Here is a 14,049-nt window from a genome sequence, read left to right as displayed (position 1 = left end):
TTCTTACTAAAGGTTGACTCCCAAGATCGGCTTTCCCTGGAGTGAAATAAGAAATATTTCATTTAATGACAAAAAGTTTGTGATAAAGCCCATTGACAAAAAGGCCCCTGTAAGTAAACCTTTTAATATTTTTGCTTTTGTGTAAGCATGAACTTGTTATGATTTTCTCTCTGCTTCCTCATACACTGTCAAATTAGTGTTACCTTCACAACTTCAGTCTCCCAGCCACTAGAGGTGAGGTGGCTGGTGAGACCTGCTTTGAAAGGCCCGCCTGGCGCTTAACTTGCTCTTCTGTAGGCACCAGCCCAGAAGTTTACCCTGGCTTTTGACTGGGCTGTGCGTGTGGTAGTTCAGTGTGCAGACTCTAATCTGGAGAATTGGGTTTGATTCCCCACTCCTCCTCCACATGAAGCCAGCTGGGTGACCTTGGGCCAGCCACAGTTCTCAAAGAACTCTCTCAGCTCCACCTCCCTCACAAGTCGCCTGTTGTGGGGAGAGGAAGGGAATGTGATTATAAGCTGCTTTGAGATTCCTTAGGGTAGAGAAAAGCAGGGTATAAAAACTAACTCTCCTCCTCTTCTTCTTTCTGTAATTGTTTTTATGGTCTTCTGTAGCCTGAGGACTTTTCTATGAATGCTTTTGGCTACTAAACATTTTATGGCAGGGCTTTCATGTCAATTTTTATGCTGGTTTTAGATTTTTGGGGGGATATTGCTTTTCTTTGTAAGCCATCTTGAGGAAGTCTCTGGAGTGGGGGCATAGGAATCTTCTGAATACATAATAGTGTGTTTTTCTATTATGGCATTTACAGTGAAATTTTTTATTTATCTTCCCTGCCGCTTTCAGAGTAGGACTGGAAGGGGATTTTAGATACCAGCTAACTTTTTGTTTCCATTTTATACTAATTTTTACTGTTATCTGTTTTACTTTTGAATTAAGCAAACTGACATTAAAACAGTAAATACTCAGTTTACTCCTGGGTTGTGCACATACAAATTGTTGGTGAATTGGATTTAGTCTTGAAATAAGAACATATGTTTTTGCTAACACCAGACCAAGGTCTGCCTGCTCCAGCTTCATTGTTCAGATTTTAAGATGTGTGCATGGCATAGGGTTTGGAGGTATCTTTATTGCTTTCCCCCTTCCCATTGGAACCCCCTGAGCACTTCTTCCAAAAATGTTCTCCTGTAGGTTGGGGGAAGCCTCAGACTGAGATGCACTGCAGTGAGAATGGAAAACTGACCCTCCTTGTTCGAAATCTCCTTTGAGCACGTCTGTGTGCCAGGTGGAATGTTCATCAGTTTCTCTCCCCAACTGCAGCCCTGTGTGCCTCATCCCCTGCCATTCCTGAGGGTGCTCTTTAACTTCAGGAGCAGTTTTGGGAAGTAAAGAGAGGGTGCAAAGATGCCTGAACTCTGCTTGATTCATGCTTCTTGGAGTCTGAGCCTCTGATTCCAGCAGTAGCTAGAAGAATGCCCACAAGCCCTTTAGGTGATGTCCTGTGCTTGCTCCAGATAGCTGGCTGCTGATAGAAATACCGCCTCTGAGAATGGAGAATCCATTTGAGAAAAAGTGTCTTGTGGTGGTAAATTTTGTAAGCTAAATGTGCCTACTGAACTGGCTGCCAGTCTAATTCTCTCTGGATCATTGGATTATAGACAGGGAGAGAAAAAAAGCGACATCTCAGACACCAGCAGTATATGTGAAGTTAGGGGGTCTTTTTGTCTTCGATGTAGTCACTTCCCAGTATCCCTGACACTCACCTGCCATTCCATTGCAATCCACAAAAGATAGGTTTTGGAGCTTGTCCCAGTGTGCTTTGGATTTCATTGTTGAAAATAATTTGGCATCCTCTGCATACTTTTTTTTACTGATCACTCCTACTTCCAAAGATTTCTGAATAAGCTTTTTAAAAAGTTCTTTGTACAACTCTGCTGTTTTCTTTCATTGTGAGAACTGTGCGTTTCTTCCCAGCGTCTGTTCCAATACTAACCTTTTCCAAATGGTATAAATAAGATTTATTCGGGAATCTGTGGTGAGAATCTTTCCCTAAAGCATTATAAATGTTCAAGTATATATTGCTGATTAGATCGCTTTTATTGTTTCTGGAACAGCTAATTCCTTCTCTGAGTAGTCCCAAAGTCCTTTTCATTTGTGGGTAGTTTGTGAAATAAATGAAGACTTGGATTAAGGAAGACTTGCATCTTATTTTGTTTCTAAGTACATGTTTCTAAAGGATAAGGGGGATTTCAAATATTTTAATTTCTCTAGGACTTTGTGTTTTATGCACCACGTCTGAGAATAAATAAGCGGATATTGGCATTGTGTATGGGAAACCATGAGTTATATATGAGAAGGAGAAAGCCAGATACAATCGAAGTTCAGCAAATGAAGGCTCAGGCTAGAGAAGAGAAACACCAAAAACAGTTGGAGAGGTATGACACTGACAATTATTTACGAATTCCCCTTGGCAGTTAGAACTCCCTTCAGTGTGATCTTCAGAAGTAGCTTAGCATTCATACATATGAGGTAGGCTTTCTGAATGTCTCCGTTGGGCTGTGGCCCTCACTGAGGCAATGATTGCCTTGATCAGTTTGATAGCCTTTTACACCCATTATATGTGGGTTCCAGGAATGACAAATAAGAACATAAGAGAAGCCAATGTTGGATCAGGCCAGTAGCCCATCCGGTCCAACACTCTGTCACACAATGGCCAAAAATACCAGGTGCCATCAGGAGGTCCAGCAGTGGGGCCAGGACACTAGAAGCCCTCCCACTGTTGCCCCCCCCCCCAAGCACCAAGAATACAGAGCATCACTTGCCCCAGACTGAGAGTTCCTGTCTATACCTTGTGGCTAATAGCCACTGATGGACCTCTGCTCCATATGTTGATACAATTCCGTCTTGAAGCCGTCCATGCTTGTAGCCGCCGCCACCTCCTGTGGCAGTGAATTCCATGTGTTAATCACTTTTGGGTGAAGAAGTACTTATGGGTACCATAAATTTCATGGAAAGAAGGGAAAAATGCTTGTTAAAATTCTTGGGCCGTGGTAGGGCTATAGCTTTCTATTCCATCTTTTCAGCACAGCTGGATTAATCCTTTAGCAGAATAGAGTTGGCTGGCTGCTCTGATAGAGCCCTGCTGGAATCCTGATGCTTTGGTGCCAGTTTGGTGTAGTGGTTAAGTGCGTGGACTTTAATCTGGGAGAACCGGGTTTGATTCCTCACTCCTCCACTTGCACCTGCTGGATGTCTTTGGGCAAGCCATAGTTCTGATGAGAGCTATCCTTGAAAAAGAGCAGTTTCTGTCAGAGCTCTCTCAGCCCCACCTACCTCACAGGGTGTTTGTTGTGTGGAGGGGAAGGGAAAGGAGTTTGCAAGCCACTCTGAGACTCCTTTGGGTAGTGAAGGGCGGGGGTATAAATCCAATCTCTTCTTCTTTATGGATGAACAGAACTGTTTGCTCTGACATACTCACTGCTACTCTAGATGATCCTGTAATAATATATGCTAAATATTACCATGGTGGGGGAAGGCATTATTGACTTTTGCCAGTTTCCCACATGACGATACAGTCTCCTGCTCTGTATCCAACACTGTCCTCTGACCATGAGTAGGCAGCTTCTCAGACGGTGCAAGATACTGTAGGAATGCAAAGGTGGAAAGATCCATTCTGCATGTGGAATTCCCACTTGAGGGTCTCTTGGCATCCAGCTTACTAGATTTACAGTCAGTGAATACTGATCAGTCACCACTTGGGTATTTAGTGCTAGACATCATTAACTGCCTGTCGGTGGTTGTGCAGACACTACCTACGTGAAGGTGAGAAGCAGAGAGAAGAATCAGAATACAGCAACTCCAGTGCCGGAGGTACTGTGTTCTTTATGAAGAATCTGTTGTGCCAGCCCCTATCTAGCTGTGCTAGTGCACAGTGACTGTATTAAATTGTTTGGATTGCTTCACTGTCCAGACATGTTTGCTGTATGACAAGATTGGAGTTTTGAAGATACTTTACTGTTCTGAGGACCAAGCAAGAAGCATTATTCCTCATAGTCTTTCCCGGGATTCCAAGGAGTTGTTGGGGGCAGGGAGGTGCAAGAAATATCTGTACGTTGTCTGTTGGCACTTTGTAGGATTGATGCTAGGTGATAATCATGTGGGAGGCAGTTAGTGTTGAAAGTTGCTTACGGGCAGAAGGAGCAGTGTGTGTGTGTGTGGGGACTAGCTGGCTGAGGCCCCTGAGAGATATAATAATCTGGGGGGGGGGGGCAGAATTTTAGGGTGGGTGTGGTTTCACTATTTTGCTCCTCCAGGGATTCCTTGCAGACCCCCACCTTTTATTGTTCAACTTCTGTTTCCGACTTGAATCATTCTATCAGTTGAACCTTAAAGACCTAGGGTGTAACTTTAATGTTACCTCCGAGAATAAACCTGGTTGCAGTGGACATTAAATCGAATGGACGTTGCAGTGAACATTGCAGTGGACATTAAATCCTTTTGTTCTCCTGCTGTATATTCTGTATTTCTTTAATTTAGAGCTCAGTTGGAGAATGAGAAAAAGAAAAGGGAAATAGCAGAAAAAGAGAAGGAAAGAATAGAACGTGAAAAGGATGAACTGATTGAGCGGCTAAGACAGATTGAAGAACAGACAATGAAGGCCCAAAAAGGTGAGCTCTTGCATTTAACTTTGTTTTTTTAATTGCATTTCTTTTAGAAGACGATATACATTTGCATAAGATACAAGAGATTTATGGACAGTTGATACGGTACCTCATCCTGATTCTGGGAGCTGATTTTGAATACTCACATTTTTTATAGATTCCGTACTCTGCCTTGAGTCTCTGAGAGAAAGAGGGGCTATAACCTAAATAAATAAGCAGTTTTGCTCAAAATTGAATTCAGTCATGAGTAAAGCAGTGGCAGTGAATACTTCACTGGAGGCCTTATAGGAGACCCTTAATCAGAAGTCCCTTTTTTGTTTTTCAGTAAGATAGTGATTAGTGTCTTATTTATTACTGAGAGTCTTTAATCTTGTTTGTGTAGGTCAAATAATTCAAATAATAGAGATTGTACGAAGAGGTCACCCCCCAAGAAAGGGGAGGGGAAAGCAACATGAAGAAAGTGTACCAGAAAAGAATTTTAAAATGTAACGACTATTGAATCCCTGTCCATAGCAAGTTACCCTCCGTTCTCACAGTCAGGAAGAGTACAGTCAAAACTGGATTTGCTTCAGGAAATCTTTTAAATTTAGAAATAAAAATCTTCATACTCTTAAACTCTGTTGCTTCTGGTTTATTGACAAGATTAAAATGCACCATTATTTTTTTTTTTGCTGCAACCAAATAACAGTTTTGGTACTTTCTGAATCCCTACACAACTTATCCTATTACGTGACTCGCAAAAGTATAACCACATACCCATTGCCAAAAGTCGTCTTCCTTCTTGCAAAGGTTCCTTGCAGCCAACCTGTTCTTTGAAAACTCTGCTCTTTCACAGGTTGCATTTTAATGGCTTTCATTAGTCAAGGAAGCAGTTGCCAAACTGTGGGTCACGTGGCCACTCCTTTGAGAAGTAAACAAAATGGCCTCCCCTGGCTGCAGAAGAAGGGGCTTGCTCTGCCTGCTTGATTTGCTTGTGCTAGCCACACCTCCCTTCAGCCAGCCTCTCCTGATTTAATTCTGTTGTGTGTCAGCATTGGGTGTGGTTTGATCAGACATGCAGTTCAGTGACCTGCCCTCTTCTGCCCGCAAGAGGGCTTCTTGTACCACAGGAACACGCAGCTATTAATAGAATGGAAATGTGGGTTGGATCCAGCCTCTGTGTACTACTCTTAGCCTAAAAGGTAGACCTTTGTTGATGCACGAGTCATGCTGACTCCGAGTTTCACTTAGAAATTGTTACTCAGCAAAAGAACTTGTCCACTGTTGAGCTGAACTTGATCTAACTGAGAGCTCGTATGGTATAGTGGTTAGAGTATCAGGCTAGGATTTGAGAGACCCGGGTCTGAATCTCCCGTCTGTCATAGAAACCCACAAGGCAACTTTGGGCTAGTTCTCCTCTCTCTCTGCTTTAACGTAACTCACCAGGTGGTGGTCATGAGAATGAAATGGAAGGGGGGAGAATGATGTAAGGAACGTTGGGTCCCCTTTGGGGAGAACAGTACTGTTTAAATGCTTAAATGAAGACGATGGCGTGCAGAATCGACATTAGAATTTCTTTGGCAACAGCTTCAGGGTTGGATCCAGGAAACTGACAGAAAGAAAATGTATGCAAGCACTCTTATAGAATCATAGAATCAATGAGTTGGAAGGGGCCCTACAGGCTCTCTAGTTCAACCCCCTGCCGAATGCAGGATCTGCCTAGAGCGTCCCTGACAAGTGTTTGTCCAGCCGCTGCTTAAAGACTGCCAGTGAGGGGGAGCTCACCACCTTCCTAGGTAGCTGATTCCACTGCTGCACATCTCTGACTGTAAAAAAGTTAATACTTTAGGAGAGCAATCATGTCCCCCCTCAACCTCCTCTTCTCCAGACTGAACATTCCCAAGTCCCTCAGCCTTTCCTCATAGGGCTTGGTCTCCTATGGGCCCCTGATCATCCTCGTTGCTCTCCTCTGCACCTGCTCCATTCTGTCCACATCCTTTTTGAAGTGAGGCCTCCAGAGCTGCATGCAGTACTCCTGGGGTGGCCTGACCAATGCAGTGGAGCGGCCGCAGTTGAAGTCTTCGCACCAATACTTCTGCAAGCATTGCAGGACTCTTAATAGGCAGGCTCCATAAATATTCTCAGGCTACTGCAAAAGGAGGTGCAAGCAGGAGAATGTCTTTGAGTTTAGTTTTACTGTTTTCATGCTGTGTCCTTGTATGAGGTATCGAAGAGCTCTTTCATGAGCAGAAAATGCTCTCTGCATGCAGAATGGTACTGTAGACACAGTCCAGTGTTTGGGCAGTTCAGGATGAGGGGTACAGATCACAGCTGGATTTAAAACCACTGTAAATGGAAGAAGTAGAAAAACCCCAAGTTCCTAAACGTTTGCTGACAACCTTTGAAAGATTTTTTCCAGCAGTGTGTGTAATTGGTGGGAAGTGCCCAAGAGTTGGAAAGAAGGACGATGTCTGTGTTTTTTTCTGCTCAGCTGCACTCAGCTGCGATTTGGGCTTTCTTTTTGCTTCTTTACCTGTTGCCTTGTCTGCTTTTTCTGATTCATGTGATGGTTGGTGGCTTTGCACAAGTGTGAATTCCTTTTGAGAGCTGAGCACTGAGGCACTGAAGAGTTCTTAAAGATGTGGGGAAACACCTGTGGCGATCACCTGTGCAAACAAAGCGATTGGAGAAACTGCTGTGCTCACTCAGTGCTGTGTGTAAACTTGGTGTTTAATTGTAATTTGACAGAGGTTTGAGCTGCAGCACACACAGAATTAGCTGAAAGTTATTAAACCTACAACAGTTCCTCCAGTTTGGTGTAGTGGTTAAGAGCGGCGGACTCTATTCTGGAGAACTGGGTTTGATTTCCCATGCCTTCACATGCAGCTGCTGGGTGACCTTGGGTCAGTCAAAGTTCTCTTGAGAGCTGCTCTCTCAAGAGCAGTTTTCAAAGAGCCCACTCAGCCCCACCTACCTCACAGGGTGACTGTTGTGGGGAGAGGATGGGAAGGAGATTATAAGCCACTCTGAGTGAAGGCTGGGGTATGAATCCAGTCTCCTCCTCCTCCTCCTCCTGAAGTGATGTAGGACTCTGCCATCCTGGAAGGCTTCAGGTGGCTTTCCCATTCAGGGATTAAACCTGGCCTTGCATGTGAAGCATCTGATCCTCTTATCAACCTTTGCACAGAATTGGAAGAACAGACGAGGAGAGCTCTGGAGCTGGATCAGGAGCGCAAGAAAGCGAAAGAGGAAGCAGAGCGCCTGGAAAAGGAACGCAGAGCAGCGGAAGAGGCTAAATCCACTCTCGCAAAACAGGCTGCTGACCAGATGAAGAACCAGGAGCAGCTGGTAAGAAGCGAACGATCAACTGACTCGTGTAGGAATCCATTTCCTAGGGGTCTTTGCGCAAACCCTGGCATAGCTGAGAGGAAGCAAGGTACCATTCTGCATTATTTACTAATTAAAATAGTTGCATCCCGCCGTTCCTTGTGGTTCAAGGTGGCTTACAATAGTTTTAAACCCAAAAATAAAAGAACAAACCACAACTCTCCCCCGCCCCCCCTTACAAGAGGCCTGCTGATTCAACCCCCCCCCCAAAAAAAGAGCCCTGGCAAACAGGCAGGCCTTGCAGCACCTCTGGAAGATCTCCAGGGAGGGCCTCCCCTCCCCTCCCCTCCTCAGGGGGCCCATCCCCCAGTGCCGGCGTCACAATGGGAAAGGCCTGGACTCTAGTCAGTGCCAGATGGGCTACTCTTAGTGGTGGAATAGCCAACAGGTGGCTGCCTGATGACCATAGTTAGTGCCCAGGGACATATAGAAGGAGCTGGTCCTTCAAAAATGTGGGTCCCAGGTCATGAAGGGCTTTAAAGTTCGTAACCAGCACCTTGAGTTGAACTCGGTAACAGACTGGCAGCCACCATAGCTGTTTCAAAGTGGGCAACCTCTGTTCCCAGTAGCTGGCCTCTGCCACATTCTGGACCAGTTGTAGTTTCTGGGTTGTCTTTGAGGACAGCCCCATGTAGAGTGTTTTGCAGTGATCCAACTGTGTGGTGACAGAAGCATGGATCACCGTGGCCAGATTGGCTGAGCCTAGATAATGACAGAGTTGGCAAATCAGATGCAGCTGATAGAAGGTGTTGCTGGACACCACACCAGCCTGCTTCTCAGGCAGCAAGGCAGGGTCCATGAGCACCCCTAAGCTCTTAACTTGCTCTGAACAAGCCAGCATCACTCCATCTAGGACAAGAGGATTCAGTTCCTCTAGAATTTCAGCCTTCCCGGCCGGCATTACCTCTGTCCTGTCCGGATTCAGCTTCCGCTTGTTCCGTCTTAGCCACTTGACCCCACAGCCTTACTTACCTTTTAAGTAAACCAGTGCAGGTTCATAAGTCTCTAATCACAGAGGCAGGAGGCAAACATCAGTGGAAGGTCTCAGTCTCTATGCCCTGTTGTTGGCCGTCCAGAGGAACTAGCTGGCCACTGTGTGAGACAGGATGCTGGACTAGATGGACCACTGGTCTGAACCAGCAGGGCTCTTCTTATGTTCTTAATGTCCAAGGACAAAAAGTTCTTAAGGTCTGTCATGATCTGGCCTGTGCCAGTACGGCCTAGCCAGCCTAAGAGGCCTGGGTGGCAGTAGGAGGCAGCTAGGCCTACAACTCCCAGAAGGCATTGGGAGAGTCAGAGAGGATTCTAAAGAGACCGTTGGAGTCGGTTGGGAAGACAGTTTGGGAGGAGACTGTGATAGTCTGGTGAGAGAAGGAATCTGAGCTGTTCGCTGAGGGAAAAGGGTGTATTTCGTCTCTCTCTGCGGCCTGATCTTAGTGAGAAGATAGGCTGGGCTGGGAAGAGGAAGATCCCTCCGACCTTCGTCTCTCTGCAACCTGATCTTAGTGAGAAGACAGGTTGGTCTGCGAGGAAAGGATCCCTCAGTGTGAGTGTTAGGCAGGCTGGGGGCCTGGAAGTAAAACAGGAGTAACAGGTAGCTGCGTTAGTTTATGTTTATTTTTCCTTTCACACTGTTATCCCCTTTTTAAGCACCTTGCCGTGTCTTGTTTTTCCCTGCCCCACTGTTGTTTTAATAAACCCTTTTTGTGTAATTATTTTCTCTGCCTGGGTCAATCACGCCTGTATTGCTCGGCTGAAAAGGGGCTTGGGAAAGGTACCCTGGGCCTCCCAAGGGACCATAAATCCAGGGTGGTGGCGGCGGAACCCAAAGACCCCTCTGGGGTCATGACAAGGTCCAAGCACAAAAAATCATGATGTGTAAACATAAGGGGCAACAGACTACCAGTGTACTGTTTGTGGCTGCATTCAGTCGCCCCACCAACTTGTCATGCTGTCTGCAGTGGAGAACTGGAGTTGGAGTCAAAGCTCTGAAGCCTCTGCTGTGCTTTGTCCTTTTCTCTGGAAAGGAGGTGGAGTAAGGGAAGCACTCTAGCATCATGCCCATCTGTGTCTGATGTCAGCCCATGAGCTGCATGACACTGCCTGCCAACTGATCATGGTCACACTTACAGGAACTCTCTTGGCAAAGAAGGCATGAATAGCTCGTTCTGCGTTTTCAGCGTCTCAGGGGGAAAGTTTTTATTTTGCCAGGCTCCCGAATTCCTGGTTTTCGTGTATTACTTTTGGTAATTCAACTGATTGCTGTTAACAGCATAGTATTAAGAAGTCTCATTTTCTGGTTGTGTGCTTCATAGTCTAGCAGGTTTTTATGGCTGGGTGTTGATTATTTTATGTTTACATTTATTAGTCTCCTGGTTACATAAGATATGGGTAATGAGCTTTCTGGAGAAATGCTTCCAAACTTGCTGAGTGCTGGTACAATTCTGGTTTTAGATAAAATCATTTATAGTGACGGTGTCTTTATAGAGCAGGTCCAAGGAGCTCTGAATGTAATGGAGTCAAGGGGCAGATCTCGCCCTTCTTTCTTCCCTGCACCCTCTAAGAGCTTCAGGCAGAGGCCTTAGTTGGAAGGGACAGCAAAGTCAGGCACAAAAGCCTGTCTACACACTGGGCAAGAACTCGAGTGAGAACTGCACTGATTCTTCTTTCTCGCAGCCGGCCAGAGTATCACATACCACTCTGTTCCCTAGAGCCTTCTCGACCTTAGGAGCAGCAAGGGGGAGAGAGATCCATTCTGTGAACTTACACCGTTTATGTTTCCTTGAACGAATTCAGTGAAATTAGCAGAGAAAACAATACCGAGCTGTCAATGCTTCTGTGGTGCCCTAAAGTGGATCACTTTTATTTTTTTTCCCCTTTAGGCAGCAGAACTCGCTGAATTCACTGCAAAGATTGCACTTTTGGAAGAGGCCAAGAAGAAGAAGGAAGAAGAAGCTTCAGAATGGCAGCACAAAGTAATTCTTCTGCACCAAAGAGCTGGGGTTTGTGAATGGGAAGCCATGCCAAAGTGTAGGCCCAGGGGTGCCAGCCAACAAAAGCAGAGTTGTCACATTTTGGTTTTGGTGGCTGAAAATACATCCCCCCACCCCCGGAATCCGGTCTGTGTTACTTGTGATGAAAAGGGAGCCAGACTGGCAGCGCACTCCTAAGCAGAGTCATTGGAGACTTAGAAGGGTGTAACTCTGCTTAGGGATTGGGCTGTTGACTTGCGCGTTGCCTGGCCCCTGCTGAATCAGGCCCCCCCCCCGGGCCCCCCCCCCCCCCCGAGTCCACTGTGTGTGCTTTCCTTTCAGTTAGGAGATGCCAGGAGTAGGCGAACCTGGTTTTCCAGCTGGTCATGCCATTTCTTTGTTGGCAGTATTAGGGTGGGGAGCATGTGTTAGCCAGCGGTTCACTTCCCCTCTCATACCAGGTATAAAATGTTACTGCATCCTGGGCCTGAGCGTGTCGCTAAATTGATTTCTGATAGCTTGTGGAGGGGGTTAGGAGTGTCTTCATAAATGTATCTGTGCCCAAGGAATTATTTAATGCCTCTCCCTAAATTTTAGCATAAACCTGGGCCTTGTTCCTTGGTTAGAGACAGCAAAAGCGGCTGACTCTTTTAAAAGCATCGGCTTATCGCTGTCCCTTTGCGCTATACTTTCATTTGCTGACTACAACCGAACAGATATTTAGAAAGCAAAATAGGCTTGTGTACAGGGATACGTCAGTGGGCTTAGAGGCTTCAAGGAACTTCACTTGCAAATCATGGGTTGTCGGTTTTGTGCCACAACCCCATGGCTGACTGGGGGACCTGGTATCCTCTAGTTTGGCCATGACTCCAACACATTCAGGTGTCATTAAAACCCATTAAATCAAAAGAGTTTTCAGCTAAACATTAGGAAGAACTTCTTGACAGAGCAGTTCCTCAAGTGAAACAGGCTTCCTCAGGAGGTAGTGGGCTCCTTTGGAGGTTTTCAAGCAGAGACTAGATGGCCATCCGACAGCAATGGTTGATTCTGTGAACTTAGACAGATCATGAGAGGGAGGGCAGGAAGGGTTGCCTCAGTGGTTAGTTCTTGTGGCCCTTTCTTACACGCCCAGGGAAATGCTGAGTGCCACTTTGGGAGTCAGGAAGCAATTTTTCTCCAGGTTCTGCCTGTTGGTTTGGGCGCGGATCCTGGGGGGTTTTTTTTTTTTTTTTTGCCATCTTCTGGGCATGGAACGGGTCACTGTGGGGGGGGGGAGGTAGTTGTGAATTTCCTGCACTGTGCAAGAGGTTGAACTAGATGACCCTGGAGGTCCCTTCCAACTCGATGATTCCAAGTATGGCAGCAGTGGGTAATTTGTGGTCTTTTAAGTAACCTTTATCACTCTTTTTAGGCTTTTGCAGCCCAAGAAGATTTGGAAAAGACCAAAGAAGAACTGAAGACGGTGATGTCTGCTCCGCCCCCTCCCCCACCCGTGGTTCCTCCCACAGAGAACGAACACGATGAACAGGATGAGAATAATGCCGAAGCGAGTGCAGAACTGGCTTCTGAAGGGGTCGCAAATCACAGGAGTGAGGAAGAGCGAGTAACAGAGACACAGAAGAACGAACGCGTTAAGAAGCAGCTCCAGGTAACAAAGGGCTGTGGCAGAGGCCCAGGTCAGAGAGAGCCCTGTTACGCACCCCGTCAGGCTTGGGAACGCTCACAACAGTCCTTTCCTTTCCTTGGGACTGTAGTTGCCTCCCTCCTGTATCGCAAACTACTCTTGGAACCTAAAAACCTGCTTGTATATTTGGAACACCCCGTTGAAAGCTTGTTGAGGTGGTTTGCATAGTTTTAAAAGTAAAAACGATCCAGCTGGAAAGGAAACAACTAAAACTTCAACAGGGTAAACTTACAGCAGAAAGCCATAGCCCAACAACTTTTATGGTCCCCGAGTGGTGGTGGATGTTCTGGCTGGACTCTCAGGGTTAATCATGCAGTTCACTGGCTTGTGGCCATAACATATGCTGCTTTGCAGAAATGTATAGTCCATACTTTTCACACATATAAACAGCCCCGTAAGTAGCTTTGTGTTTCAGGAAGCATGTGGATAAATCAAGTGGTAATGGGGGTATCATTTTAATTTGTTTTCTAACCTGTGCAGTTCCCAAGCTATTTCATTTAATAAAATTGCCTGAGTGGTAACTGGTAAGGAAAAAAAATATGCACCCAGAGTACAGTAAAGTCCCTTGAAATAGTGTGGCATTAACGCTTGTACATCAGGCAAAGTGCAGGTAATGTGGAGGACAGTCACTTAAACGTTTCTTTTAAATTCTAGAAGAACTTGTGACAGTGGGGGAAGGGACCGTGGATCTGTGACAGAGCACAGACGTTTGCATGCTGAACATCTCTGGCTCAGTCATTGGCATCTCCAGGGCCACAGCCAAGTCTGAGTAAGCAGTGCTGAGCTTGCTAGACCACTGGTCTGCCTGGCATAAAGCAGGGAGGGCGAGGTATTCAAACCTGGCCTTTGTTCTGCTTGACTGTTCAGCATCAAACTGTTTAACCAAGGCCAAAACGAAATTTACGTTTTAATCCAAGTGCTTGGAGTGGACTGTTCTGTTAAGTTCTCTTTCTGTACAGTCTTTGATCTCTTTAATAATGCATAGGATGGTGCCATTTGCTTTGGAAGGACGTCAAAACCAATATACAAGCTTCCTGGCGATCTCATTTTACGATTAAGCGTTATTTTCTGATGCACAAACCTGTGATAAGTTGAGGGAATGTGAAAGGGTCCTTCAGTTAGGTGAATTTATTTTAAAACAGCCCTAACAGATTTAACTACATCCCTGCCCTGCCCCCCCATGTTCCTGTTCCACAGAATGGCTTTGATGGATGTATCCCGCAAGCTGCTGTCTTGCCACTTGTGTTGTCCTTATTCCAAGCCCCTGCTTCTGTAATTGTTCCCAAGGATATTGCAAGCCTCAGGTGATCCTTTGAAAACTACTCTCTGAAAGAATGCTGGGTTGAATCCAAGCTCTCCTGAGTGG

General features: G+C 45.8%; 1 protein-coding gene across 3 annotated transcripts in view; it reads left to right on the top strand.

Moving 5' to 3' along the window:
• RDX (radixin) overlaps positions 1–14,049 on the top strand; it is a 52,371-nt gene that overhangs the window by 34,928 nt on the left and 3,394 nt on the right. For all 3 annotated transcript variants that reach the window (XM_015429492.1, XM_015429491.1, XM_015429493.1), the window contains 6 exons: positions 13–109; positions 2,272–2,435; positions 4,537–4,667; positions 7,828–7,988; positions 10,910–11,002; positions 12,411–12,647. In XM_015429492.1, the coding sequence (XP_015284978.1) occupies positions 13–109; positions 2,272–2,435; positions 4,537–4,667; positions 7,828–7,988; positions 10,910–11,002; positions 12,411–12,647 (883 nt within the window). The remainder of the gene's footprint in view (positions 1–12; positions 110–2,271; positions 2,436–4,536; positions 4,668–7,827; positions 7,989–10,909; positions 11,003–12,410; positions 12,648–14,049) is intronic.

This window comes from Gekko japonicus, unplaced genomic scaffold (assembly GCF_001447785.1).
Source record: "Gekko japonicus isolate JY-2015 unplaced genomic scaffold, Gekko_japonicus_V1.1 scaffold237, whole genome shotgun sequence".
Classification (NCBI taxonomy): domain Eukaryota; kingdom Metazoa; phylum Chordata; class Lepidosauria; order Squamata; family Gekkonidae; genus Gekko; species Gekko japonicus.
This window is presented reverse-complemented; position numbering and strand designations above follow the sequence as displayed.